Below are 27,953 nucleotides of genomic sequence, written 5' to 3'. Positions count from 1 at the left end.
AAAAATTCTTTTAATCCGATTTTCACCGTAAAATACCCAATGACACAAACACTTTAGCTTTTGGTAAATAACTAAGCTGGACTAGAAGATCAGGGGATGCCTTTCCCTTTCCTACAAGACATTGGACCTTAGAAGGTTCTCCTTGGATTCTTCCCACTGATAACAAGTTCATATAGATAGTGACACACAAACAACTACATGTGGTAGGTCATAGGTGATGAAGTTGAACTAAAAAACCTGCAGATGCTATCTGCCATCCCTTTTCCTATATAACATCAAGGACTAAAAAAACACTAAAATGTTTTAGTGATTAAAATAACAAAGAAAAATTTATGTGAACCAAAGAGGCAAAATATCCGAATTTAGAGACCAAAAAGATATCTAAATCCTAATTTCTATTACAATTTGACGAAAGTTCTTTATAATATGTGAAATCGATGATTGACATTTGTAATTAGTCTTTTAAGAAAATGTTAAGTAATTAATATTTTGAAACATATAACTATAAGCATTTTATATGAAATTTGATGTGTATAATACATTTTGTTGGGGTAGAATTTAATTTTTGTTGTCCCTCCCCCATTTTTTCCAATCTAGTTTTGTTCCTAAGAAGGATATTTGATGCGTATAATACATATAACTATAAGCATTTAATATTAAATTTGATCTGAATAATACATCTGAATATTATCTTCTATCTTCTAACTTCTTATATTTATTTTAGTTTTGTCCTTAAACTTTTACTAGGTTTCCTTTTTAATCTTTTCTATTTAAGGTAAAATCTTATCATTTTTTTTCTTTTTTTACCTATGATAGAGTTTTCTCATTTTTATCTTTTTATTATATATGATATTGATAGTGATATATAATAAGTTTATGTAGTTTTTTTTGGATATTTTATAAATAAAAAATTACAAGTGTTTAAAATTAATCTAATACTACAAAATATTTTTTTATCAACAAAATCAAATTAAAATATGTATAAAAACATTATATAAACATGTTCATTTATATATTTTTATATTTTTTAGCTATTTCAACATATAATTTTACCAAACATTTGTATATGATTCAATAAGATAACTTTTCACGAATAAAAAAAAATTCAATTTTCAACTATCAATTAGTTTTTACTATTTCTAATTATCTTTTTAACTAGTTTTATCAAACATAATCTTATTCTCACACTAAATTAATATTAACATCTTTCGAAACAAATATTCAAACCTTAATTTATCTATGAAAAATTAATCATTTTTGCTAAACCCAACCATTGGAGTATTATTCATATGTTGACGGTTTTTCCTTTAACTTAAGGTAGCTCAATATATTTAAGGCTCTTCTTCCGTGGTATCATATTAAAACAAATCACTCCATGTGATCCTAATGATATTCTAATATAATAGAAAACATTATTCAAGCTTTAGGTATCCTCTAAGTTCATTAAAATTGAAATCACCAAGGGGTGGTTTATGTTTAGTTACAATTTAGTTAATGATAAAATTGATAAATATTTAACTCTTACAATGTAATTAAAAAAAAGAAGAGTTGTATAGGAATAATAGTTTTAAAAATTAATCTAGTCAATGCACTAGGTAACTAAGGTCAATGATCGAATTGATGAGTCACTAATTAACCTCCATGATCCAATTTATATTAAAAATATATATAAAAAAAAAGTATACATGTCTTAAAAAAAAGTCCAAAAAATCATTACTCATAAACAAAATCACAATGACAAGTACCTTAAGCAATTAAACATAAACACTCCAAACACAACAACTTAAGCAAGAAATATCAAAAACAAATCAACAATCACATTGCAACAACAAAACAACATCGTTTTGAGTAATTTAAAAAAAAAATGTGTGACCCAAACTTGGTTAACTACCCGTTCAATCACAAATCCGATTAGATCATATCGAGTTGATTACATGGTGATATGATAATCAACTTGACTTGGTTAAACAATCATTTCATGATACCATTTTAAAAATTAATCTAGTCAATGCACTAGGTAACTAAGGTCAATGATCGAATTGATGAGTCACTAATTAACCTCCATGATCCAATTTATATTAAAAATATATATAAAAAAAAAGTATACATGTCTTAAAAAAAAGTCCAAAAAATCATTACTCATAAACAAAATCACAATGACAAGTACCTTAAGCAATTAAACATAAACACTCCAAACACAACAACTTAAGCAAGAAATATCAAAAACAAATCAACAATCACATTGCAACAACAAAACAACATCGTTTTGAGTAATTTAAAAAAAAAATGTGTGACCCAAACTTGGTTAACTACCCGTTCAATCACAAATCCGATTAGATCATATCGAGTTGATTACATGGTGATATGATAATCAACTTGACTTGGTTAAACAATCATTTCATGATACCATGTGATTCCATGTTTTGAAATTATGTTAGGAATACATTTTTTAACATACTCTTTTAAATACATTAATCAAAATTTATTAAAAATTATAAAATTATGAGAGATAATTATTAAATATGACGTGAAATTGACATAATTTTGTCATTGTTGATAAATTTTTCAACCACTAAGAAATAATATGTTTAAAAAAGTGTGTCTGAATGTATATTTTTAATATTTCTCTTAAAAAATGTCTTTCTTGTCCAGTTATATTCCAAATAATTGGTTGTTGATTTTTCTCACTAAATTGCTTAAAGGTTGAAGATTTTTCTGCCTAATTCAAATCCGTTGATCGTGACCCATATAATTGTTTATTGACCAATCAAGATGGCACACACAGAATATAGTTTGGAACATCTCCCTCGAGGAAGGTTGATTACTTCGTTTCGGTTACATACATACCAACCTCTACAAGTTGTGTACTATTAAAAGGAGTCAAGAATAAAAAAAAGTTGCAAGCCTCATACTTGCATTCATCGTGCCTATAAAACTATATTTCCTCTGTGAGTCATACAACTCAAAATTGAAGAATAGAGAAAAATTTATAGAGAGTTTCATCGAATAACACTGGATCGGAACTGAGCTTTCATATATAAATATCACGGCAATGTCAAATTATGATCTTCCTCCACCGGCTACTCCTTCGGAACCAACGGTCCCCCAATGGACACCACCTTTGCCAACAACATATCCACCACCAACGTCTTATTTTTCATCAACATTTGATGATTCATCTTCATCTTCTTCCACATCCACCTTTGGCATCATCATCGGAGTCTTGGTTGGGGTCTTTGGACTTATTTTGTTGTACGGCATTTGGCACAAGTATCTTAAGAAGAGATGCTCAAAGTAATTAATCATCTTCTAGATATATATGTTGAGTATTAATTATTTCATTTCAACAACATAAAAGTTTCGTTTCTTTGGTTGTGTGTAGGCGTGAAAATTGATGTTCACGTAATTAATGCTTGTTCCTGTTGAGTCATGAAGAGACTGTTTTTCAATTAATATATATATACATTTGTGATTCTCAATTGGTGAACATTCATTTAAATTAATAATCTCTTCAAACTAATGATTTCATATGAAGTGTCTTCTCCATATTTCAAATCCATTATATTGTTATGCATATATATCCAATCAAGCATGTAAGCTAACTCTCGATGCTTTCGCTCCCAATAAGGCTCTAAGTATCTATGTAACTCAAAGAACTTCATGAAAGTTGAAAAATTAATAGCCATTTTTTGAGTCAATTACTTTAATTAATTTTAACATATCGTCGTAAAATGACTGATGTGATTTTGTGTGTCTGCCTGTGAGCGTAGTTTCCCTGACATCCCCTCGTAGCCTAGATTCTTTTATTTGTGGAAAATCATCCATTGACAACAAATCTTATTTATGATAGGTTTAATGGCAAAATTTACCCCCCTATTACACTAAATGGGAAATTAGAACCATGATCTTTGAAGTAAGATGTATACATTTTTATCATGGTCTTTGAAGTAAGATGCACAATTTTTTTTATCACTGTATTTAAGTGTTTATTTGAATATTTAATACAAAATATAATATTAATATAAATTTTATATAAAAATAATTCAAAATTTAATTTTTATTAATTTATTATATTTTTATAATATTATATATTATCTTTTAAAACATAATATATAAGATTAAATTTTGTTTTCACATAAATTAGAATATGTATACTTATATGAGATTTATTTTTATTATATATATTATATTTTTATAATCTTATGTATTTTTATCACACCATTGATAACTTATTTTATAAAGTAAATATATAATATAAATTTTATCTTTAATGTATATTTTTTAAATAAATTATAATTTCATAAAATGACAATATTTTATTATTTTTTTAATATTTATATATGTGATTTAATGATAGTATTTTTTATCTGTATTAAGATATTCTTGTTATTTATTATAATAATATTTTTTTATTTATATTTAACTTTATTTAATCAGGTATAATTTTTTTAAAAGAATTAAATTATAAAAAAATATTATCATTAAATCACAAGTATTATTTTAAAAGATAAATATAATATATAAAATAAAAGTAAAACTTATATAAATATATATTCTAATTTATGTGAAAATAGAACTTAATCTTATATATTATATTTTAAAAAATAATATATAATATTATAAAAATATAATAAATTATAAAAGAATAAAATTTGAATTTTTAACTATTTTCTCATAAGACTTATATTGATATTATATTTTACACAAAATATTTAAATGAGTAATTGGATGTAATAGTAAAATAGTGTATTTTTTTTACTTCAAGGACCATAGTTCTAGTTCTTCCTAACCTATTTTTTTAAGGTCTTATTTTTAAAAAAAATATTGATCAACTTTCTAAGTTAGTTAAGGTTTAAACTTAATAGTGAAAGAAGAGAGAAATAAAAGTATTCTAAGTAATATTCCGTGATAAGAAAATATTAATGGAATATTTGTGATATATACAAATATCTATATATTATATTATTACTCTTGCTTTATATGATGTCCGCGAGCGTTGTGATCATGACCTAATTATTATTATGATTAATATTATGAGGGAGGAATCTTTTCTACCTATGAACGAAACAAAGAAATATTCAACACAACAAAAAATATTAATTAAATTTTAATATTCATTATATCATTGAATGATTGATTATAAATTTTCTTGTCCAAACCTTACAAAAATCTATATATATAGTGATGATTATATATATATATATATATATATATATATATATATATATATATATATATCATAAATGATTATATATATCATTTTATGCAACATGAGCATATATAAATATTTGATAAAATATTACAAAAATATATTAATAACATTTATTTATATTTGATGATATTTTTTAAATATTGTCTAATGTTTTTAATAACATTTTTATCAAGTTTTTAGGTAAAAAGAAATGTTGTTAAAGGTCAAATGTGTAATATAATATATATATATATATATATATATAAAGAAAAAGGTGAGTATACATAAAATAAGGGTTTTTGGATTTTTTATTATTCAACCCAATTTTTCTTTCTTTTGTTTTCAAATTCAGAGGTATTATTAAGGGTGTGTTTGGTTTGCATTCATTTTCTGTTTTCATTTTCTGAAAACTGTTTTTATTTTCAAAAGATTAGAATTCTGAAAACATGTTTAGTTTGACTTCTTGTTTTCTGTTTTCATGAAATAAAAATACTGAAAATGTATGTTATATTAGCTTCTTGTCTTTTTGTATTTTTATATTTGCTTAAAATTATATTCATTGCCACCACAATTTTAGTTTACCCGAAATGAGGTTTCTGTTTTCAACTGAAAACAATTAAAACGAGATTTTATTATTTTTATTTTTTGGTTGTTTCCTGTTTTTATTTTCATTGAAAATGTTTTCAGAAATCCAATCAAACATATTTTCATCACCATTTTCTGTTTTCAGTGAAAATGAAAACAAAAAACAACCAAACCAAACACCCCTAAGTATGTAGGTTTCACATTTCTTTGTTCCTTCTCTTTTTGAAGAGTTTAAATAAAGAAAAGAATAGATAATTTAAGTGTGTTAAGTAGAAAGAAAAACAAAACAAGTGAGAAATAAAATCAATAAAAATAGGAAAGAGAAATGCAGAGTTGAAATATGGGTGTTCATTTCAAGAGAAACAGGAATAAAAAAAGAAGAAACAATAAAAAAAAAATCCATTGTTAATAAATTTTTTGTGACAAACAAATGAAACAATCAATTGTAATATGTGAAAATCAATTGTTTTTTAAAATCATTTATATATGTTTCTTTTGGCGGTTTTAAATCTTCATTCAATGTCTGAAGCTGCCACTAAATTTCATTTTTTTCTGCAATTTTGACTGCCACCAATATTACATGTGACGGTTTAGTTTTTAACTACCACGCTTTTTTTTTATATTTCTCACTCCTCCTATTCCTCCTTTATCAAACATATTTTATTTCTTATATCTTTTTTAATTTCCACTTTTTCCTTCCTTTTACCTCTCTATTTTCTCCCTTTACCAAACAGACCATTGTTGTTTTCCATCTTTTACTATCTAATCCTTCCCTATGTCCTGTGTTCAAACCACTCCAGCTAAGAATGACGGTGACTTGCCGTTTTGATTGGAATCATTAAAAATTTGTAGAATGACTTGACTTTGTAATATATGAATCGATGGTGACAAAATGTCACTCGCATTTAATTAATAAAATAACGATCGTTGTTCTTGCTGGTTGAGAGAATAATACGAACAACTAGAGGATTCTACATTAAAAAAAAAAAATTGAGTCTATTGTCATTTAGAAAGATAATGTTAATATTGTACTTTGTACGAATAATTATCCCTGAAATATTTATCATGTTAATTAAGATGATTGATTACAAAAATGGGCTGTATACACTTGCTTCGAAATTTCCAAGTCAACAAGGAATAATTTGTTTTGCAAGGATTCTTTTGTACATATCCGTCAAGTGTTTTAAGTTTAATAATTTGTGTAAATAATTTTATTATATTCAAAGACTCATGTGGTTGTCTTGGACAATGTCTTTTTTGGTAATGACCATTGATTACAAAAATGACTTGTATAGAAAGCTTGGAAATTTCCAAGTCAATAGGGAACAATAATTAGTTCGGCAAAAATTCTTCTTATGCACCCATCAGTCGAGTACCCTATTCATTCCGCTTAAAGGACGACACCCCTCCATTTTGTATTCTCAGTCCAATAAACCCTGACATAGAGATTGAACCAGCATGGTGATGGTGTTTATTTAGGATTGTGTTGTGTTCTAACTAGAGTGGAACTTTGGATGATTCATGGAAAGAGGAAAGGGGGCATATGTTTTTTTTATACCACATTTATTTTATACAAGAAACAATCATATTCGAATTAGAAAAGATTATTATAAATGATAAAAATTTTCCTCCAAATATTTAATCTATTAGCATATCAAGAAGTCGAATTTAAAAATTTTAATTAAGTTAAAATAATCACACGTCACTTAATCCAACAGTTCCACAGGCACCATCAGATCTGGAAATTACATAGAAGAGAGAGACTGAATCTATAAAAGGTGGGGATGAATGCAATACGGAGAGAGGTAGAAAGGCAACCACTGCACGGGGCCCATACACTTGATGATATGAGACATATCACATATATATAAAAAGAAAAAAAAACAATTTATATACCTAAAGTTTAACAACTTTTGTAAAAAATAAAAATTAAATAAAATCAATTCAAAGACTCGTGTTGGATCGGAAAATTTCAAAGACTCAAAGTCTTAATTTCCTTTCCAACTCTTTACTTTACTAGAGATTCATGGAATTGGTTAAAAGACATACCAACTATTTATAAATTTCACATCCATTAATTTAGAAATTTAGGCATTTAAGTAAGAGTTTAATATTATCAATTGTCAAGGTTCAATTTCATCCTCAAATTTTAAAATGAATCAATTTAGTCTCTAAATTATTTTAAATGTTTTAATTTGGCCTTCAAATTCTTAAGAATTTGATAACCAAATTGATCATTTTTAAGAATTTGAAAAATAAATTGATTCAACTTCAAGAATTTTAAAATCAAATTAAATTTTTTTAAAAATTGAAGATCAAATTAATTTATTTTTGAAAATTTAAGAATTAAATTAAATCTTTTTAAAATTTAAGAACCAAATTAAACTATTTAAAATAATTTAAGGATAAAATTAATAATTAAGTCTCACATAAACATACATAAAGATTTTACAAGATGGTAACTTCTAAAAGGCATACATAAGTTATGACAGTGTAACTTTTTTTTTTATGAATTATGCGGTGTAACTTCCTTTAGGTAATGTGCAAAATTTGCACACTATTTTATGTAAGGAATTGTCAATATGTTTGGTTTTATTTTATTTTATTTTATTTTTGATTCATGGGAAAATAAAGTAAATCAATATGTTGATTTAATGATATTTGTTCCATTAATTTCAAATATAAGTTAAATTAATGAGTAAATCCTTATGATTTCACTAAAATTTTAGTTTAGTCTTCATATTTCCTAAATTTGTAACTGAGTCCGTAGCAATTAATACTATTAAATTTTTGCTAAAAGTTGATAATGTTTTTTTTTACCGTGACAGGCTACCAGCAATATAAAAGAAAGAACTATATGGAAAATTAAAAAAAAAATTGTTTGGTAGACAAAAATGAGAGAGGAGAGAAATTTAAAGGTGTGAATCAATTGAGCTCTATTGCATAATTTTTCATGAATTTTTGTATTTATTTTTTTTATGTAATTAGTTAAAATGTCTTTTGGTAATTTCCAAGTCTGTTTTTGTTTCATAATTTTTCTTCTTCTTAAACCATTGTAACGTTTGGTAGGACTCATTAAATGATTTATTAGTGGGACGTAAAAAAAATCATTTTCTGATGGGAAGTAAAGACTTATAGTTAGTGGGAATTAATTGTAAATGTTTAATGAGAAATTTAATATATAAATTAGGGGTGTCAGTTACTCAATTCAACTGTCTGAGTTGAATTGAATAAAGCTAAAAATTTTAAAGTTTCACAATACTGATAGTATTTCAATCCAATTCACTTAATCCCTGAGTCACTTTAAAATATAATAATATTTTTTACTAAAGAGTAATATAATAAGTTGGATAACTATAATTTCATCTTGTCATTTTAGAAGCTGATGATGAAATTTAGAATTAAATGTTGTAATTGTTTATAACATCGTAATTTCAATTATGTATTTTTCTTCATAATTTGATTTTTTAATTGGTTAAAATATAATTTTTGTTTTTTTTTTAATTTCTAAGATATGATTTTATGAGAAAAAAAGATATATATATATATATATATATATATATATATATATATATATATATATATATATATATATATATATATATATATATATATATTTGGAACCTTATAACCAAACTGGTTCATCTTATTTGGAACCTTATAATCAAACATGTGATTAATCACGGGATGCCTTGCCTTTAGAAGCGGCAAAGGAAATGGCAGAGGTGGTACACGGAATCTTCAAGTTGCTAGTAGAGGAGATTAATTGTTTTTTTTTTTTTTTTTTTTGGTTCGTGAGTTTACGCATTCGAGATTTGGAAGAAGACTTTGTTGTTCAGACAAATCTCCTTTGAAGGTTTGGGAAGAGTGAATTGAAATTTTGTGGGAAAGAGAATATATTGAATTTTATTTTGAAACTATGGTATGTGTTGTTTTAGAGAAGATTTTTGAATGATATCTATGTATTTTAGATATTTGAATAATTATCTCAATAATAATATTAGATGTTTTAGTGGTTATATGAGATATTTGTGGATTAATTGTATTTTTATTTTAATTATGTTTTTATCTAAAAAAATGTCATTTAAAAAAATAAAAACACAAAAAATACTTACACTTTATAATTTTGAAGCAAGTTAAATCTATTATTATTAATTTATTTATTTTTATCTAGTATCTATTACTATTAAAGTATTAATTAAAGAAGGTTCTCATCGGACACATGTCAACTTTGGGTTAAAACATTTCTCTTCAAAAACTCTCTCTCTCTTACCTTTTCTCTTTCTATTCAATTTTTTCTTTTTGTTCTAATTTGTCTATTATATTACTATTACTACTATTTATCTATTTTTTTCTTTCTTCTTTTTCAGATTTTTTCTTTTATGTTTTTATTTTTTTTCTTTCTTTTTCCTTTTCTTTCCTTTTTACTTTATTTTTTTCCTGTTTTTCCCTTTTACTTTTTTATTTCTTATTTTCTTTTTATATATTTTTGTTTATTTTTTATTTTATTTTCTGAAATTATTATTCATTTTATTTGACACACAAATGAATTTATTTATAATAATATCATAAATATAAATATGTATATTATCATACTGAAATTTTTGTATTGAAAATAAAAAATTATTATGAATTTTTTGAAATTATATTTAATTTATCTATTACTATTAATTAAAGAAGATTCTCATTGAACACATGTCAACTTTGGGTTCCTTCCAAAAACTCTTTCTCATTCTATTCAACCTTTTCTTTTTGTTCTAATTTGTCTATTCTATTACTATTACTTTTACTACCATCTATCTGTTTTATTATTTATTCTACTATATTTTTTCTTTCTGGTTTTTCAGATTTTTTTCTTTTATGTTTTTTCTTCCTTTTTTATACAATTTTTTCTTTCTTTTGCTTTTTCTTTCTTTTTTACGTTATTTTATTTCTTTTTCTTTTTCTCCTTTTTCTTTTTTATTTCTTATTTTATTTTTAGTTATTTTCTTTCTTTTTATATTTTTGTTTATTCTTTTTATTTATTTTATTTTTAAACTTAATATTAATTTTATTTATTCATTTTATTTGACACACAATTTTTTTTATTTATAATAATATAATATCTTGTCTTTTAATTATTATTTTTCTAAATTAAAAAAATTACTTTGATCCATTTACATGTCTTCATTAGATCAATTTCATATAATATCATATTATTATATACAAAACAGTTTATCATGTTTGTTTTTGTTGTTGATTGTAATATACTAAATTTGAACTACATCTATTTCCACTCCTATTTTACATGGTATCATATTTTTCAATGTACAAATTTGCATCTATTTGCTCCTATCTAAAAGTTTTCATCATAATATATTCTTCCTGATCACAAAAATGTTCTAAACTTTTATAAACAATATACTCACCACATAAATATTTATTTCTTTAAACATTGATTTCTTTCACAACAATGATCTTAGAGTGTGATTGGATGAGAGAATTTAAAATTCTGGGAAATTTTAAATTTTAAAAATTTTAAATACTTCAAGTGAAATTCTTTTATTTTCAAAATTTTGTGTTTGGATAAAAAAATTAAAATTGTGAGAGTGAAAGAAAATGAATACAAAGAGAAGGGAAGATATGATTAATGTGCTTCAAAAGAGAAGAATAATGATGCGGCATGGCAGTCGCAAGGGAACCGAGAAACGACGACATACACCACCACAACTGACCACAACATTCTGTCAATGATGCAAGACATGGTCCAGACCCTTCGCACCAACGAGCACCTCCGTCGCGTGATGGGTAGTGATGGCTGCTCCTCTGACTAGCGGATGCAGTTCTACGTGTCCCTTTATGCCCACATCCGATCGACTCTCCGCGAGCTTAGACGGTACATCTTGAAAAAGATGATTATCGACGTGAGGGAAGAATCACAAGTTCGAGAACAGGATTTCGGGAACTTTCAGGCGAAAGAGAGGATGAAGGTTATAAAGAAAATACATAAACATTTTCAAAGGTTCTTCTATCAAGAAGAGAATTTCAATTTCTCATTTTTTAGAAGGAAATTAAAAGTTTACATTTTTAGTTGTCTAAAATTTTGTTTTAAAATTCCAAAAATTTAAATTTTTCATAAAAAAACATTCGAACAATGAATTTTAGATTAAAGAAATTTAAATTCTCTGATAAATTATTTCCCTTGGTTAAAATTATTTATCCAAACGTACTCTTAGTAAATTGAATATTTATTATATTATTTACTTGCTATAAAACGTGTAAAAGCAGTTGAATTACCTGTACGGAGTCACACATATTGTGCTAGTTGAAATAGAAATTCAAGTTTTCATTTTGGGAGAGCTTCCATTGGTTGTTGGACAAATAATTGAATATAATTTTATCAAGAAAATTTGTGGCAATCAACCATATATCTTATCACTAACCTTTTCATCTAGTTCTCAAGTGTGGTATCAATATTTTTTCTTGTAAGAAAACTAAAACAAAAATCATAATTTTGAATTATTCAATGTGATTCATTTTGTTTCTGTATGGATGAAAAGAAGAGTGATAGAGTGAAACAAATAAAGAAAGAGAGAAAATAAAATATATGACAATGTGATGAAATGAAAGAAAAAGTACATTTATTGATGTAAGTTAAGTATTTTCATGAGTAAAATGAATATAACCAAAAAGAATGTGAAAATTAAAATTAACATTTATCAATGTCTATATACTCCTTTTTTTCTTTTTTATCGGTCTCTATATGCTCCTTCTTTTTATGCATGTTTGCATTGAAAATAATAATTAAATTTAAGGTCACATTATTTTTTTTCTTTTTTTATAGAAAAAAATTTTAATTTTTATATTTAAAAACATTCTATTTTAGTTCTTGCATATATCCTTTTTAATTTTTTTTATATAGTTCCTACACATATTAGTTTAATCCTTTTAAGTCTCTATCGCAAGGATTAAAAGGCACGAACTAAAATGTGTTGGTTTTAAGTAGTGAGACTAAACAATAATATTTTTTGTAAAATAGTAACTAAACAAATAATTAACCATATTTCTTTTTCCAAGTAATTAACCATATTACATGATGGTGATCTGATTAGTGTTGTTAGGGAACTACTATTGGTCTCTATCCATTTTTGCTCTTGGCTCCACCAAGGAATGAAGTCCCAATTTTATCCCCTACTTAAAATTTTTCCAGCCCTCTCTCTTCCCCCTCCCCCATTCTCTATTTCTCGTCTTCCTCTCCGCCAGTCGTAACAACTGTTCCCATCCCTAACCTTTTCTTCTACTTCATCAACTATTTTTTTTGCTTTAAAAATAATAGAATAACAAAATTATGATTCTGTTGCAGAGAAATTTACACCAAATCACTATTTTGTTACTCTTTTTTGTGGGTTTTGAACACTACAACGAAATCACAATTACGATTATGTTGTGTGTGTGTGTTCTTTTTATCACAAGGGAATCAAAATTCCATTGTTTAACATTTTTTATGACAATAAAATTATGATTCTATTGTGTTAAAGGGGGATGCCAAAAAAGTTAACAACAGAATTTTAATTCCATTGTTATGTTTGGGGTGAAAAAATACAATGAAATCATGATTCTATTATACATGTATGCAATGAAATTATGATTTTGCTGTGATAAAGGGGTGTGAAATTGGTTATGCAACAAAATTATGATTCCTTTTTACATTTTATTCAATAAAATCATGATTCCGTGGAAATAATAGTTTGAATAAAGAAAGGGTCAGCTCCATGGTAGGTGCCAAAAGCAACTCCTGTGTTGTTAATGTTAACGCGGAATCGCGTGGCCCAAATGCGCAAAACGAGCCATTCTTACACCCCCATCCATAGTCATAGACCATAGTCCCTCCGTAGATTTGATCCAAACGGTATTAAATCCCAACCTCCTAACTAACTAACAACATTTCCCGCCAAATACAAAACTAAAACTAACCCTTCCTCCTCCTTCTCCCTTTGCAATAGCACACACAAGCAATGGCTTCCACCACCACCACTACATTCCTCATCCTCTCTTTCTCTCTCCTCCTCCTCCTCTCCGTCACCGCTGCCTCGCCCCTCCTTGAAGCAGCCAACATCCTCTCCGCGGCGGGCTACGAATGCATGGCCCTACAGCTGGAGCTGGCCTCACAAACGCTCCAAAGCCACCACTCTCTCACTATCTTCGCCCCCTCCGACGCGGCCTTCGAGCACCACCACCACCACCCCTCCCTCCACCTCCTCCGCTACCACCTCCTCCCCCACGCCTTCTCCCTCCACTCCCTCACCTCCCTCCCCTTCGGCGCCAGCATCCCCACCCTCCTCCCTTCCCACTCCCTCACCGTCACCACCACCAACCCCCATTCAATCTCAATCAACAATGTCTCCCTCAACACAACCCCAATTTTCCAACACCCCAACCTCACCATTTTTTCCGCACACACTTTCTTCAACCCCCACTTCCACTTCCAACACCAAAACCCTACTCCCCCTCCAAACCCAGCCACGTGTCCCCCTCCCCTCAAAACCCCCCTCTCCCACGCCTCCCACCTCCTCCACTCCCGCAACTTCTCCGTCGTCGCCGCCGTCCTCAATCTCCAGTTCCCTGCCCCCTGCACCGGCCGCGAACTCACCCTCTTCGCGCCACCGGACAACGCCATCACCCACCTCAACCTCACCGAGCTCGTGCCGCTCCTCCACCGCCACCTCGTCCCCTGCAAGATCGCGTGGCGTGACCTTGCGGCTCTCCAAGACGGAACCTTGATTGGGACTTATGAAAGAGGGTTCGCTATCAATGTCACCAACACCAACACTCTCTTGCTCAATGGCGTGCACGTGACATTTCCTGAGATGTACCGCGGTGACTGGCTCGTGGTTCATGGCGTCAATCACATGCTTTCGGGTACTCACCATGGGAAACGACACCCTACACACCGAGCGAAGAAGAATGATTCGTATCGGGTTTCGGTTGAGGAAGAACAAGATGGTGGTGATCAAGAGTCTTCTTCTGGGTTTGAAGATCATCGCCACCGCGAGGGTGAGGAAAATTCTCCGCATCATTACCACTTCTCTGCTTTTCATTAGGGGATATGGATATTCAATTGATGATGTTCTTGACGTTTTAGTTTGGTCTTGAATTTTGATCTTCCCGGTTTAAATGTCTGCGTTCTTTGCAGTAGTGTTTTCTTGCCATAAAAAGGGGCATCGAGCTTTGTAGTTTGGTTAATTCATTTGGAGTAGAACAGTACTGGTGCGTTTGATCTTTTTATGAAATGGAACTTGGACATGAATTAAATGTGCTTCTGTTATTGGATATCGAACTTTTTGAAATGGAACTTATTACACTTGAATTAATTGCATGTGCTTCTGTGAGTTTACAAAGCGTACGTTGTTTTTACAAAGTTTAATCTGCATGAGAGGCAATGCAATTTTGTTGTTTGTAATGGTGCATTTGATCTTTTGTGAATTGGAACTTAGACGTGAAATGAATATGATTCTGTTACAGTATAGCAGTGAATTCATTTGCAAATTTAGAAGTTCATTGTTGTTATGATTAGTTGTTTGTAATTTTGATTAGTATAGCAGTAAGACACAACGCAATGTTGTTGTTCATAATTATGATCAGTTGACAACCTAAATTTTATTTAAGACAATGCAGTTTATTTAAGGAATGATCATAAAGTAATGGGATTATATAAAATGAACAAGATTATGGAATATATATAGATTCAGGAACCAGCTTAATGGTATAATGGATAAAAAAAAAAATTGAAGAACGGATACAGATCTGTGATTGCTTACATGGAAAATGAAAGTTTTTAAATTGCTCTAGATTTCAATTGATCAAGATGCAGAGACTAAATTTGATTATATGAACCTGCCTTTTAGTGAATCTTGAGCCAGATTAAAATGATTTTGTAAAGTATTTCATTAAATGAAATTAAAACAGATCAAATTATGTATAGTTAGCTATTGTGAATCTGAAGTATGATCAACAAAAAGCAGCAACCACCATTGATCAGATGGCACACTTACTTTGGTGCCCCCTTTTAGAGTTGAAGTCATACATGTTGCTGTTACAGTGTTCCATCTAAAATTAAATCATGCATGCTTCCTAGATTACACGGTTAACATTTACAACACATATGCTTTTCTAGTCTTGCAAAAATTTATTATTCCCTACTTGCAAAAATGACATTGAGCTTGGTGAGTTCATTTGAAGTTAAAAAAATATTGGTGTGTTTGATCTTTTATGAAATGGAACTTAAACACGAATTGAATGTGCTTATGTTACTGCGAATCTTGAACCTTATGAAATGGAACTTACTTGAATTGCGTGTGCTTCTGTTAGTTTAAAGAGCGTACCTAGTGTTTACAAAGTTGAATCTGCGTAAGAGACAATACAATTTTGTTGTTTGTAATTGTGCATTTGATCTTTCATGAAGTGGAACTTAGACAAGAATTGAATGTGTTTGTGCACAGTATAGCAGTGAATTCATTTACATTTTTACAAATTCATTGGTGTTATGATTATTTATTTATAATTATGTTTAGTATAGCAGTGAGCAGAGGCAATGCATTTTTTTTTTGTTTATAACTATGATTAACTGTCAACTGGTTTCAGAAAATGTAGTTTAGTTTAAAAAAAAAAAAAAAGATCATAAAGTAATGAGATTGCATGAAAATGATCAATATTTTGGAATAGATATAGATTCAGGAACCATCTCAAAGGTATAAATATAATGCACAAAGATATAAAATCGGGGGAATGCTCACAGGCACAAAGTCCTGGTTGAGCCATTAAGAACCCAGATCTGTCACTAATTAGATGGAAAATGATAGTTCTTAAATCGTTAGACTCTAGATTTCAATTGGTCAGAGGCAGAGACTAAATTTGATTATATGAACCTCCTTTTTAGTGAATCTTGAACCAGATAAAATAAATTTGTGAAGTATTTCAACAAAGGAAATTAAAACATATACTTTGGTAATCCCTTGTAGAGTTGAAGTCATACATGTAAGATAAATCAAAGGTGGGTTCTGCTTTATGTATATTTAGCTATATTTTGAATCTGAAGTATGATCAACAAAAAGCAGAACCCACCTTTGATCAGTTGGCAGCACTTACTTTGGTGACCCCTTGTAGAGTTGAAGTCATGAATGTCACTGTTCTACCGTGTTCCATCTAAAACTAAATCATGTATACTTCCTAGATTACACGGTTAACATTTGCCACACATACACTTCTCTAGTCTTAAGATTATCCATATACCACATTTCCAAATTTAGTTTGCTTCTGTAATTGACCTTACTTATATTCCTCTTTCTCAACCTATTTCATCAGTCTATCAATTTACTGAACTTTTGATGAGGAGGTTGGTTGAGTTACTTGAGTATGCCCTACCCACATTCTAACTTACTACTCATTCTATGGAAAAAATGAGTAAGCCTTCTTTGGTTGAGTCTTTATCAGATGAAGTAGTATTATAATGTCATATCATATTCTTAATAGTTTTTACCATTCCCACATCGTTTGATTCTTCTTTTTTTTATCGGAAAATATTAATTATTAGTTTTTGTTAGCAGAGATGATTGAACCCATGAGCTTTTCCCTCTTTCCTTCTATCTTAACCATCCAACCAACCTTATATCTCCTGTTTGGTTCTCAGTGATCGTCCATACTAAATGCATTGCATATCCTCAGCAGTAATCCACTACAAAAGCATTGTAAGTGGTGCTTGAGGGGCAAAACTGAATACCATGAATTTTTCAAAGCTTCAAGAGTTTCATCTATGCTAATTAGTCAAATCAAAATATGAGTGAGGAGCCAGAGGATAGATGTAGCAAAACTCTCTTTAAAAAAAAAAAAAAGATGCAGCAAAACTGTGTAGCTAACTTAAGCTCATTGCGGGTCAATAGCTAATTTAATTGCAAGCCTTGAAATTTATTATCCTAGATCAAATATTTTGCAGGTTGCATTCACCTTCTTTTGTTATTTAAATTTTTAATTTGACATTTTGCGAAGTAAAAAGAATCTTGTGACTAATACATTGATTAAATGTCTAAATTCAAGGATTAATGTCCAAATCATTGATCCATTTTCATTTTTCAAGTTTGGTTAAACTAAAACCTAAAGTCCAACTAACCGAGCTTCACCCATTGTGAACTGGCTTGTTTCACTGTTAAATTTAGCTAAATTTCAGGTTAGATCGGATTACGCAACAAGACAACAAGAAAAAAAATGAAAATATTAACATTTTAATTCTCAAAAAGTTTTATTCTTGTAGGGTAAATATAATTTTCTGACAAATATTGTGTAGTACTACTTTAAGATAAATATTTTTTATACTTTTTTTTTCATTTTAGAAATTTGCACCATGCTTTGAAATTTTCACTTTGTCCACAAATTATGACTATTCTACTAATTAGTCCTTCCAGTTCCATGTAGTTGAGATCGTGTTAACCAATTAACAAAGGTATAACGTGACGCAATGGAACCTTTCATTTATATAAAATTCCATTGTCTATTAAATTATTTATTAACTTTATTATTTCATATGCATTTTAATACCTAGAAACAAATAAATTAATAAAATATGAAAATAATTTTAATATGTAAATATAATTTAACAATCCAACCCATTAAAACTTATATTTTATATCAAAATAAAAAATTATATTATAGTTGTTTAATTTTTACTGATACACCCAGCAGTTTTCCAAAATACCAAAAATACCCTTGGTTACAAATAATATATTAGTTTTTTTTTATTTTTGCAGCGTCTTTTTTTGTAAAACCGCACTCCCCTAATGTAATTTGTTTCCGTTAGTGTTTTTTTTGTGAATACTTGTTGTCGTTGGTGGTGCACGTGCGTTGTTTACAGCTATACGATGAAGTGATAGTTTTTCATCGTCAGAAAAAAAGAAATGCATATTAAAAAATTTAAAACATACGGATTGTCAATCCGTATAAACCATACAGATTGTTAATTCGTATGTTTGAATTTTTTTAAAATTATAATTTTTTTATACATTATTTTATTTACAAAATTTGATAATTAAATAAATTTGATATTTAACTGGATATTGTATTTAGATGTTTATTACAGTAATTAATAGTTAAATAAATTTGATATTTAATTGAATGATGTATTTAAATGTTTATTACAACAATTGATAAATAAATAAATTTGGTATTTTTTTTTACATATGTAAATTTTTATTAAACCTATGATTTTTATTTACAATTTATATATGTAAAAAAATTAATTATTAGATAAAAATTAATTATCACAATTTATTATATAAATTTACATGTGCATTAAATATACATTAAAAATTTTAGTATTATATGTAGTGACATTAATTATTTTATAACACAATTGATTTATTAGCTTAGTTGATTAGAATGTTACATCAATAATGTAAAAGTCACATGATCGATTCCTACTTGAATTATTAATTTTAAATTAATTCCAAAATTATATTTTTTTAAAAAATTATATATACAACAATCCGTATTAGACTTACGAAAAGACAAAACCGACATTTCACACGTTATATTAGGTGTACCAACAAAAAATGCTGGGTAGCCCTGGTAGTTCCCAAACATCTATTAGAGATTTTCGTTAATTTACTTTCATCTCCTGCCATTGCCATCTGCCGTCCCCGCCCCCTAATCTACCCTCTAACAAAGGCTATCCAATGCCCCACTCCGTGCATGTCTGTTACAACAATAATTACTACCTTATTGTTGTATAGCCCCCCTACCATTTTTTAATTCCCCAAAGTTATTATGCTTCCCTATTTGTGCATTTTTCTATGTTCTCCCATACCAAACACCCTAGTAGTTATATACTCGATGAATTGTCCTTTGTTTATTATGTTTTTAGTTCGTAAGAGGCTTTAGACAACACTTTCAACCGTAAAAAAAATGCTATCTAAAGTGTTTTTAAGGACTAGAAACAAAATATATATAATTTACAAGAAATAAAAACAAAAAAAATAATTTAATAAGAATGAAAAACTAAAAATATTAAATTACAAGAACTAAAAATATATTTAAACCCAAATAAAAATTACAAGACTTATTACCCTTTGTTTCTTCGCTTGGAATCCTTAAGATCTGTCAAGTATTGTCAATCATTTAATTAAATTTTATATAATTTCTATAAATTATTAGTTTGATTCACAAAGGAAAAAAGTTTTATCAGATAAAAAGAATTTGAATATAAATTGGAATAGATACATGGTAGTAGTAATAAGAATGTCAATGAATAAAATTTAGATAAAATCCTATAATACACGTTCTCATACCCACTTAAAATATATATATATATATATCCCCATTCGGTCATACATGCTTGGTGTCATTTCCTTAGATCTGGTATCACAACTCAAACTTGGCACCACCTGCTAACAAGAGAACATAGACAAAAATGAAGGACACAAGTAGCCTCGTAGTATGATCTTGGATGCCACAGATTTTAAAATTTGATCAACTAACAGCTAAAAATGAAGATTCAACTAGCAATGGCAATGGTCTGAGAATGTTCAATTCCCAGAATAGTACTAATAGTTCTATCCAAACTTACTGGACTTGAATATTTTCATTGGAGTTATTTGGTGGTCAAACTTGTAAGGCCACCACGAATGTAAAATCATTGTGTAGAATCCGTGATTCTCTCCGTATTCATATAAATAATTTCTTTCATAATAATCAAGACCAAAGAAAAATGCATCCATGATTTTAAGAGATGCAAGGGAAAAGAGTAAAAGCGTGGGAAATGACAACATGGTATAAAGAATTAACGTTTTGTTCTAACTGTCTAGAGGGTGAAGAAACATACAGTACATAAAACATGATAATACCCCACAAATATTATCAATCAAGCTCTCACATTATCAATCAAATGGATTGAAGACATTAGAGGATCCACCACAAATATTATGCCCCTAAATCTCCAATATACTCCTTTCCTTGCTTCAACTCTGCTGATACACTCGCAAAGACCACCGCAAAAGGAGTCCCATCAACCCCTCTCAAAAATTGAATTACATCGTGACCAAAGAATGTGTTTTCAGTAAATAGAAACTTGGTCCACGAATCAGCGTGCACGACAATGCACAGGTTTCTTAAATCTTTCTAGTCTTCTGTCTCTTCACTGGTAATAAGGCACTGATTTGTGTGTGAGCTCCAATCGTCAAGAAGGCTCGAAACAGACTCCTCGAGCTTCTTAGCCTGAGGGCCTGGCTTCAGAATAGTGACATCATCCCCCCATTGTGAGCATGGATCCACCCACCAGCTCCTCCTGCCCGAGCACCATGCTCCTGGCACAGCTTGATTACGCCCACGCTTAAGTATCTTTTTATCGATCATGTCCAAAACCCGGTCACCTACTTCAAACTGTCTAGCAAAAGCAGCACCACTTTCTACCATTTGATCATAAACAGATACATTAAGGAAAAGTGGCTCCATCTTCGGAGGATTGTCCCAGATCATGTACCGTAAGTCACCATTTACTGTTGTGTTCTTGAATTCTGGTGCATTGCAAACGACCGAATGAAAGTAACCTTCTTGGGATAACTTGACATTTGTAAAATACATCAGGAGCGTTCGAGGTAAATTATCCCAGCCAAATATGCAATACTCCAGGAAGGATCGGCTCAAGATGACCCATGGTGAACCTGCAAGGAAAGGAAAGCATTCAACATTCATTTGTCAAAGTCATAGATTGAGTAGCTTGGACAGTGAATGAAAAAATAGATTTGCCTGTGAAAAGATTGAATGCATCAGGTGTATCCCGCTTCTGCGTAGCTAGAAAAATTTGACTTCTCCTGGCTAAATATAGTCCTGGGTCAACTACGATAGGCTGGAACCTGTCCTTTCTGCATGGGTAAATAAATATATAAATATATGATCTAGAGTTAAATGCAGAAAGTATCACAGTAGCACAATGAAAAAGCTAGAATTAGCAGTAATTATCATTAATTACTCTTTCCATCCAAGGTCGCTGGTGTGATCAATGAAATTGAGGTCCCTCCGAACAGAAGAGAAAACATGAGACAAATCTGATACAAATAAAAGAGTGCCGATTTGTAAGTTGGAAAGTCAGCAGAAAGAAGACAAGATATATTGATAAACAAAAATGAGTGATGCCTCAAGGCATAGCATTATTCAGTGAATAAAACACAGACAATATAGTCATATACAGCACTTCTTCACCGATAATATAAAATAAAGTTCAGAAAAATAGTCATATACAGCATTTCTTGAATTGGAACGACAATAATATAGAGCAAAACCAATAGATGCCCAGTTATATTGGCATCTGATGAACATCAAAGTTTATTTACAAACAACAGGGTTATGTCTGGCCAAACAAAAAGTAGAACCAATACAGAATAGAATGTTGCCACTAGCCAATCAAGAGGATAATGATAAACTGAAGTCTAGCCTGAAAAAAGACTTTGGGATCCCCCAGCCCTCAAAGTGGGGGACAGGGGTGCAAGAGTTCACTGGCATCAATCTCAGGATATTTTATGAATAGAAAAAAGAAATACATTTCACATTTGGAGTGTCTATCAAACACTTCTGTGCTATTTTATGTTAGGTCCCTGATTAGTAGAAAGCCCAAACCAGCAAAGCGGATGGTACATGATGTGAGTGACAAAAAAAAATCCACAGGACCCTAGACATTTAGAGGTGAGAAAATTTGTTATAGGGAGGCAGCAGTAGTCAATCCCAAATAACAGCGCAGAGGAGAGCAGAGCGCAACCCCACAAACCCAATAGCCTATGGCAGGATGACCACTACTTAGAACCCTAAACATAGATTTACATCACACATGTATATATGCTGAAAAATAAATAAAAATACCTAAAATTAAAGAGAAATTATTGTTGTTTCAACATTTTTAGAGAGATTGAAGACAACTGAAAAGAAAAAAGTAGAAACTAGGTTAAAATGGTAGTGGGTAGGCCACAACAGTGACAAAAGGAAATCACTGGAAATTGACTGTAAAAGAGATGGGTCTTCGTAAACTTATGACGACCGATGAGAACAGAGACCAGACGCCCGAAATTGGCAGGAAAAGAGCTGCGCGGCAGTGTGCGACAGTGAGAAGCAGTTCTGGAATCTGGAGGAGTGCAGTAAAGAGCTCTCTTGAGGGGGCTTGCACTTGCAAGGGCACATGAATAAATGTAAGGGAAACCAAAAACAAATTAACTTAAAAATCTGTCCAATTTTAACTCCCCCCAAGAAGCCAATTTTACCATTGAAACAGCACTCAGTCAAGGGCAAAAAAGTCTTCGGCCCCATATTCTAAATAGCAGCCGTGAACAGCTGCCATAGCAGCTGCAAATTGTGCCACTCCACCTAAGACAGCCAGGTACAACGTGACTCAGTTGCAAGGAGTGGGGCCATCATGAGATATGATGCACCAGCGTGATAGCAACACTATGGCGTGCTATTAACTACTCTGGCAGTGAGCATAGGTTTTACAGGGAGTGAGTCGGCTGAGGCTGTCAAACAGTTTTGTATTGTTGAAGATTATAATTGAAGCTTGTGATTGTTGCAATTGCAAAGGAAGCTCAGTGTAATGGAGAAGCAAACAGAGTTGGATTATTTTGATGAGAAGAAACTGATGATTGCTAAATTGTTGAGGAGAAAGAGGTACATGCTTCTCTAGAGGAAACTAAAGTGATGTGCAACTGCAAAGTACTGAGACACTGACTAAAGTTAGATTGGCTGCCAAGAAGGCTGAACTACCAAATCTTGATGGTACAGACCAAGTGGGGATTGTTGGTGTATGCTGAAAAATATTTTAAATCTAGGGTAGTAGTCCAGAAGCAAATATTCCAATGGCTTTTATAAGTATTTAAGGGGGTGTTTGGTTTGGTTGTTTCCTGTTTTCATTTTCACTGAAAATAGAAAATGGTGATAGAAATGTATTTGGTTGGATTTCTGTTTTCATTTTCAGTGAAAATATTTTCCCAAACGAACCAAAAATTGAAAACAATAAAATCTCGTTTTCAGTTGAAACCAGGAACCTCATTTTGGGTAAAATGAAAACGCGGTAACAAGGAATGTAATTTTAAGCAAATCTAAAAATACATTTCCTTTTGAAAAGACATTTTCAGTGTTTTTATTTCTTGAAAGCAGAAAACAAGAAATCAAACCAAATATGTAGAATTCTAATATTTTAAAAATGAAAACAGTTTTCAAAAAATGAAAACAGGAAATGAAAACAGAAAATGAAAATGCAAACAAAACACACCCTAAGGTAGCACTGGCCATTGGTTTCATTGTCTGAGAAACAAAATCCTACACCTGAAATGAGAGATGGCATCAGAGATAAATAAGAAGAATCCCGTATAAACTGCTTGCAGTGATTGAATGATCAGAAACAATGGCAGAGTACATCAACGGATTTGAGTTGGTGACAGCTCAAATCTCATAGCTACTTGAAGAACAAGCACTGGGATATTTTACCAACGGATTCCATGGGGAGATATGGAGAACAGCCCTTGGTAAGTTTCAAAGGTAATGTTATTTGGCATAAAACACTGGTCTGTACACTACCCAGTCAATTCCTCATGAGCCTCGGAGAGGTTTGAAAATGTATAAGTTTTTTACTGCTACATACTGCAAGAACCCCTGATTTGGTCATGGTCATCGTTGATAGATTCTCTAAGATAGCTCCTTCCTTTCCCTTGTAGTAAGAATGTTGATTAGTTGTTCTTCAAAGAGGTTTGTGTTTTCCAGGACTGCCTTATTCTATGATGTAAGTAAGAGGGCTAAAGTTTATGAGCTACTTTTGGAAATCCAATGGAAGTTGTGTGGCACCTAGTTGAAATTCTCTGTTGTTTTGCACCCATATAAGAAAGTCAAACTGAGGTTGTTAACTATGATCTAGGTGATTTACTTAGGAGTCTTTCAGGGGATAATATGTGATTCCAATCTAGTATTTCATAGTGCTGAGTTTGCCTAAAATAGTTCCATTAATAAGTCTACTAGCAAGAGCTCATTTGGTATTATCCTCTTGGTCTCACCAACCTGTTGATCTTGTGCCTTTTCCTTTGATATCTTTAGAGTCTTTTAAGTCTTTTTGCAACCTATATTCATGATTTGCATAACAACATTAGAGTTTTAGCGTGGATTCTTTTCGAACGAATGCTTAAATATATCAATCAAATTAGTTAAATCAGTATAACAAGATTAATGTTACAATATATCAAATCATCACCAAATTAAGAATAAGCAATTGGAAGACATGACATTCTCAGTTTCTCTCTAGTGAGATTATGGCAATCATAAACATTCAACATATTAAATGTCTATGAAACAAATAACATATTCAGCTTACAACCATTCTCTTCCATCAAGCAATAAATGAGATACCAAAGCATTTTTCCAAACATGCCAGTTAAAACTTATTTTTGTGGGAGAATGAAATGTATTACCAAACAAGATAAACAGCACAAGGGTAAATGTAAAAATTGACTTCATGAGCATAAAATTTAAATAACCTATAATCATTCACAAGTAAAACGAATCAAGCCAACCACAAGAAGAATTTCAGCAAAGTTCATTCAGAGTTGAGGGAAATGTTTTATGAATCTCTAACTACCACAAAATCTGGTATTGCTTTTAAAAACAATAACTTCTTACTCTAGGCTGTAACAAGAGCCTCAACCATTTATCTCTCCCTCCCCCCCGCTCCCCAAATCCCCCTTGAACACACGTCTACTACCTCCACCTCCACATCCCTTTCTCACTACTAGCTCCCCATTTTAGTTGAGAGTAATGTTTGAGTGTCTCACACTCAGCAGATTTTCATATATACATATTTAAAAGAAGTTTACAGTAAGAGGGGAGACTAGAGAGTCCCTAGACTCCTGTAAACCAGTACTACTAGATACAACAAAAGATACAATAAAACTTTTCTAACATAAAAATCTAACAACATTGAACCCCTCCATGATTCTCAACTCGAAACTTCTTTTCCATATCTTGGGGTCCTCTCAACTTTTGTCTTGGTTCCAAACCAGCTATAACAACACATTTATTTCGTTAAGTGCAACCAGTCAGCAGGAAATCCTGTCTTTTCACCTTTGAGTCTAAAAACTACGAGTCTAAGACAAAAACAAAACAAAAGACCAAAATTTCAAATAAACTTTCCAATGATCATCATCAAGCAAATACACACACAATAACAATCCCAACACTTCACTACTAGTTCCCCATTTTACATTGAACCCCTCCATCATTCTCAACTCCAAACTTCTTTACCATATCTTGGGGTCCGCTCAACTTTTGTTTTGGTTCCAACCTAGCTATGGCGACACATTTATTTTGTTAACTGCAACCAAATCAAAGGGAAATCCTGTCTTTTTACCTTTTTTTATCCGTAGGAATTAAACACAATAATAGGAGGTTTACAATACTCACACACATTGCTCAACCAAAAACTAAGAGTCTAAGACCAAAACAAAACAAATGAAGACCAAAATTTTGCATAAACATTCCAATGATCATCATCAAGCAACAACAACACATAATAACAATCCCAACACTTCACTACCTAAAAAAAAGCAAATCCACAGTGCAAACCCACGATCCAAAACAGAAATTACCGTATTGGCATTACCATCCTGGGTGACAAGGGGATAATCCCGAGCACTCAAGGTCACAAACCAGTCCCATCCTCCATCCAACTTCATCATCACAGAAGCAGCCCTGAGAGCAACAGCCACATTGGATGACCCCAAGTAGGTCACATAATCAGCCTTCCCCACCACATCCACGTTCCGAAAGGCACGAATCGCCGGCACCGACATGGTGGCCGCCGCCAGCCTTTGCCTCTCTTCATCCCTGGCATCCATCCCAAGGTGGAGCAAGTAACGGTTCCTGGGGTGGTACACCGCCAGCAGCAACCGGAAGATCCGGTCGCTGTCCCTATTGCCACCGGATATGAAGTAGGCAAAAGCAGGAGGGTGGTGTGGACCATAGTGGACAATAGAGGGAAAGGGCATAGGGGATGTGAAGCAAGAGAAGGAAGAGAACATGAGAATGATGAAGGAGAGGAATGCTGCAGTGAAGAGGGTGAAGAGCCATTTTCTCTCAACACCCATTAATAGTAATAGTGGTAGCTATTAGTAGCGGTGGCAGCAGTGAGAGTGACAAATGTGAAGTTTGTGGTGGTGTTGGGGCATATGGGTGGTGCAAAAAGGAAGGATTTTGAGAAGTGGGTGTAGCTAGATCCTGGGGTTTGAGATTGTTGGGGCTAATGGGTCATTGAAGATCTTGAAAAAAGGAGCGTTATGGTGATGCATGAAAGCGGAGGCATCGATGTGAGTTGAGTGAGGAGGTGCATGGAAAAGGGAAATGGGGATTGAATGAGGAAAATTGCTATTACTATACTTGTCACGGTTTCTGTGTGTGGAAAGTGCCGTGAGGTCTAGGGTTTGTTCTTTCTTTTCTCGGGTTTGTGATTTGATGTTAGTGTCAAGAATGGAGGAGGAGATCAGGGATTCTTTCCTTGCTGTCTCTTTCTCACTACAAAATCTACCACAGCCCTGATCTGAGTCGCATTACAAAATTTATCCGTGTAAAAAAAAAAAACAATTCTGGCCAATTAACGGTTTTCTTGGATATCTGAGGTTTAATTTAATTAGATTGCTTCTTTCCTTCCTTTTTTTTTTCGATATACAAGATTGCTTTTTATTTAAACAAAGTTTTGTTATGTGAAAAAATATTTAATTACATTTAATTAAAATAATTAGGACTCTTAATGCTAAAAGTTACGTCTAATACAAATCGTGTTTTACAAGATCATAGCAAACTAAACTCATAATATGATACAACATTTAAGACTTTATTTAATACTTTGTGTTTGATATTTATTTTATAAAAACATTCTCTTAAGATCAGTCGAAACTCATCAAGAATAAATGAAATTCAAGATCGAAAAGTTATCCAACTCCCCCAAAAAACACATTTTGTTGTGCAGCCTTTGATCAAAGGAAAGTGATTTTTCTGGTGAAATATTCCACACGAAAACCAAAAATAGTGGTTTCCATGCAAAAGAAAGAACGTGCATTTAATGCAAATATTAAATGTTCCAACAAAGCTTAAGTGAAGAAATTCATCCATTGTAAGATAATGAATACTTCAAGAT

At 31.0% G+C, this 27,953-nt stretch overlaps 3 protein-coding genes across 3 annotated transcripts; 2 read left to right on the top strand and 1 right to left on the bottom strand.

Annotated features, from left to right (window-relative positions):
• The first annotated feature begins 2,910 nt into the window (after positions 1-2,910).
• On the top strand, positions 2,911-3,479 carry LOC112997725 (RING-H2 finger protein ATL51). Its single transcript, XM_026123621.2, has one exon. It carries the CDS (start codon positions 3,053-3,055, stop codon positions 3,296-3,298), a length of 246 nt encoding a protein of 81 aa, XP_025979406.1. The 5' UTR covers positions 2,911-3,052; the 3' UTR covers positions 3,299-3,479.
• Positions 3,480-13,770: 10,291 nt separating this feature from the next.
• Positions 13,771-14,856, top strand: LOC102670536 (putative fasciclin-like arabinogalactan protein 20). The gene has a single exon (XM_006588104.2). It carries the CDS (start codon positions 13,771-13,773, stop codon positions 14,854-14,856), a length of 1,086 nt encoding a protein of 361 aa, XP_006588167.1.
• A 5,716-nt stretch (positions 14,857-20,572) lies between these two features.
• Positions 20,573-27,344, bottom strand: LOC100788912 (beta-glucuronosyltransferase GlcAT14A). Its single transcript, XM_003533062.5, has 4 exons — positions 26,424-27,344; positions 21,768-21,843; positions 21,545-21,660; positions 20,573-21,459 (listed from the first exon to the last, which is right to left on the bottom strand). The coding sequence occupies exons 1-4, from the start codon at positions 26,905-26,907 to the stop codon at positions 20,918-20,920; spliced, it is 1,218 nt and encodes a 405-aa protein (XP_003533110.1). The 5' UTR covers positions 26,908-27,344; the 3' UTR covers positions 20,573-20,917.
• Positions 27,345-27,953: the final 609 nt, after the last annotated feature.

The sequence above is a fragment of the Glycine max genome, chromosome 9 (assembly GCF_000004515.6).
Source record: "Glycine max cultivar Williams 82 chromosome 9, Glycine_max_v4.0, whole genome shotgun sequence".
NCBI lineage: Eukaryota > Viridiplantae > Streptophyta > Magnoliopsida > Fabales > Fabaceae > Glycine > Glycine max.
Note: the sequence above shows the minus strand (reverse complement) of the source record. Positions and strands in the feature narration are given on the sequence as shown.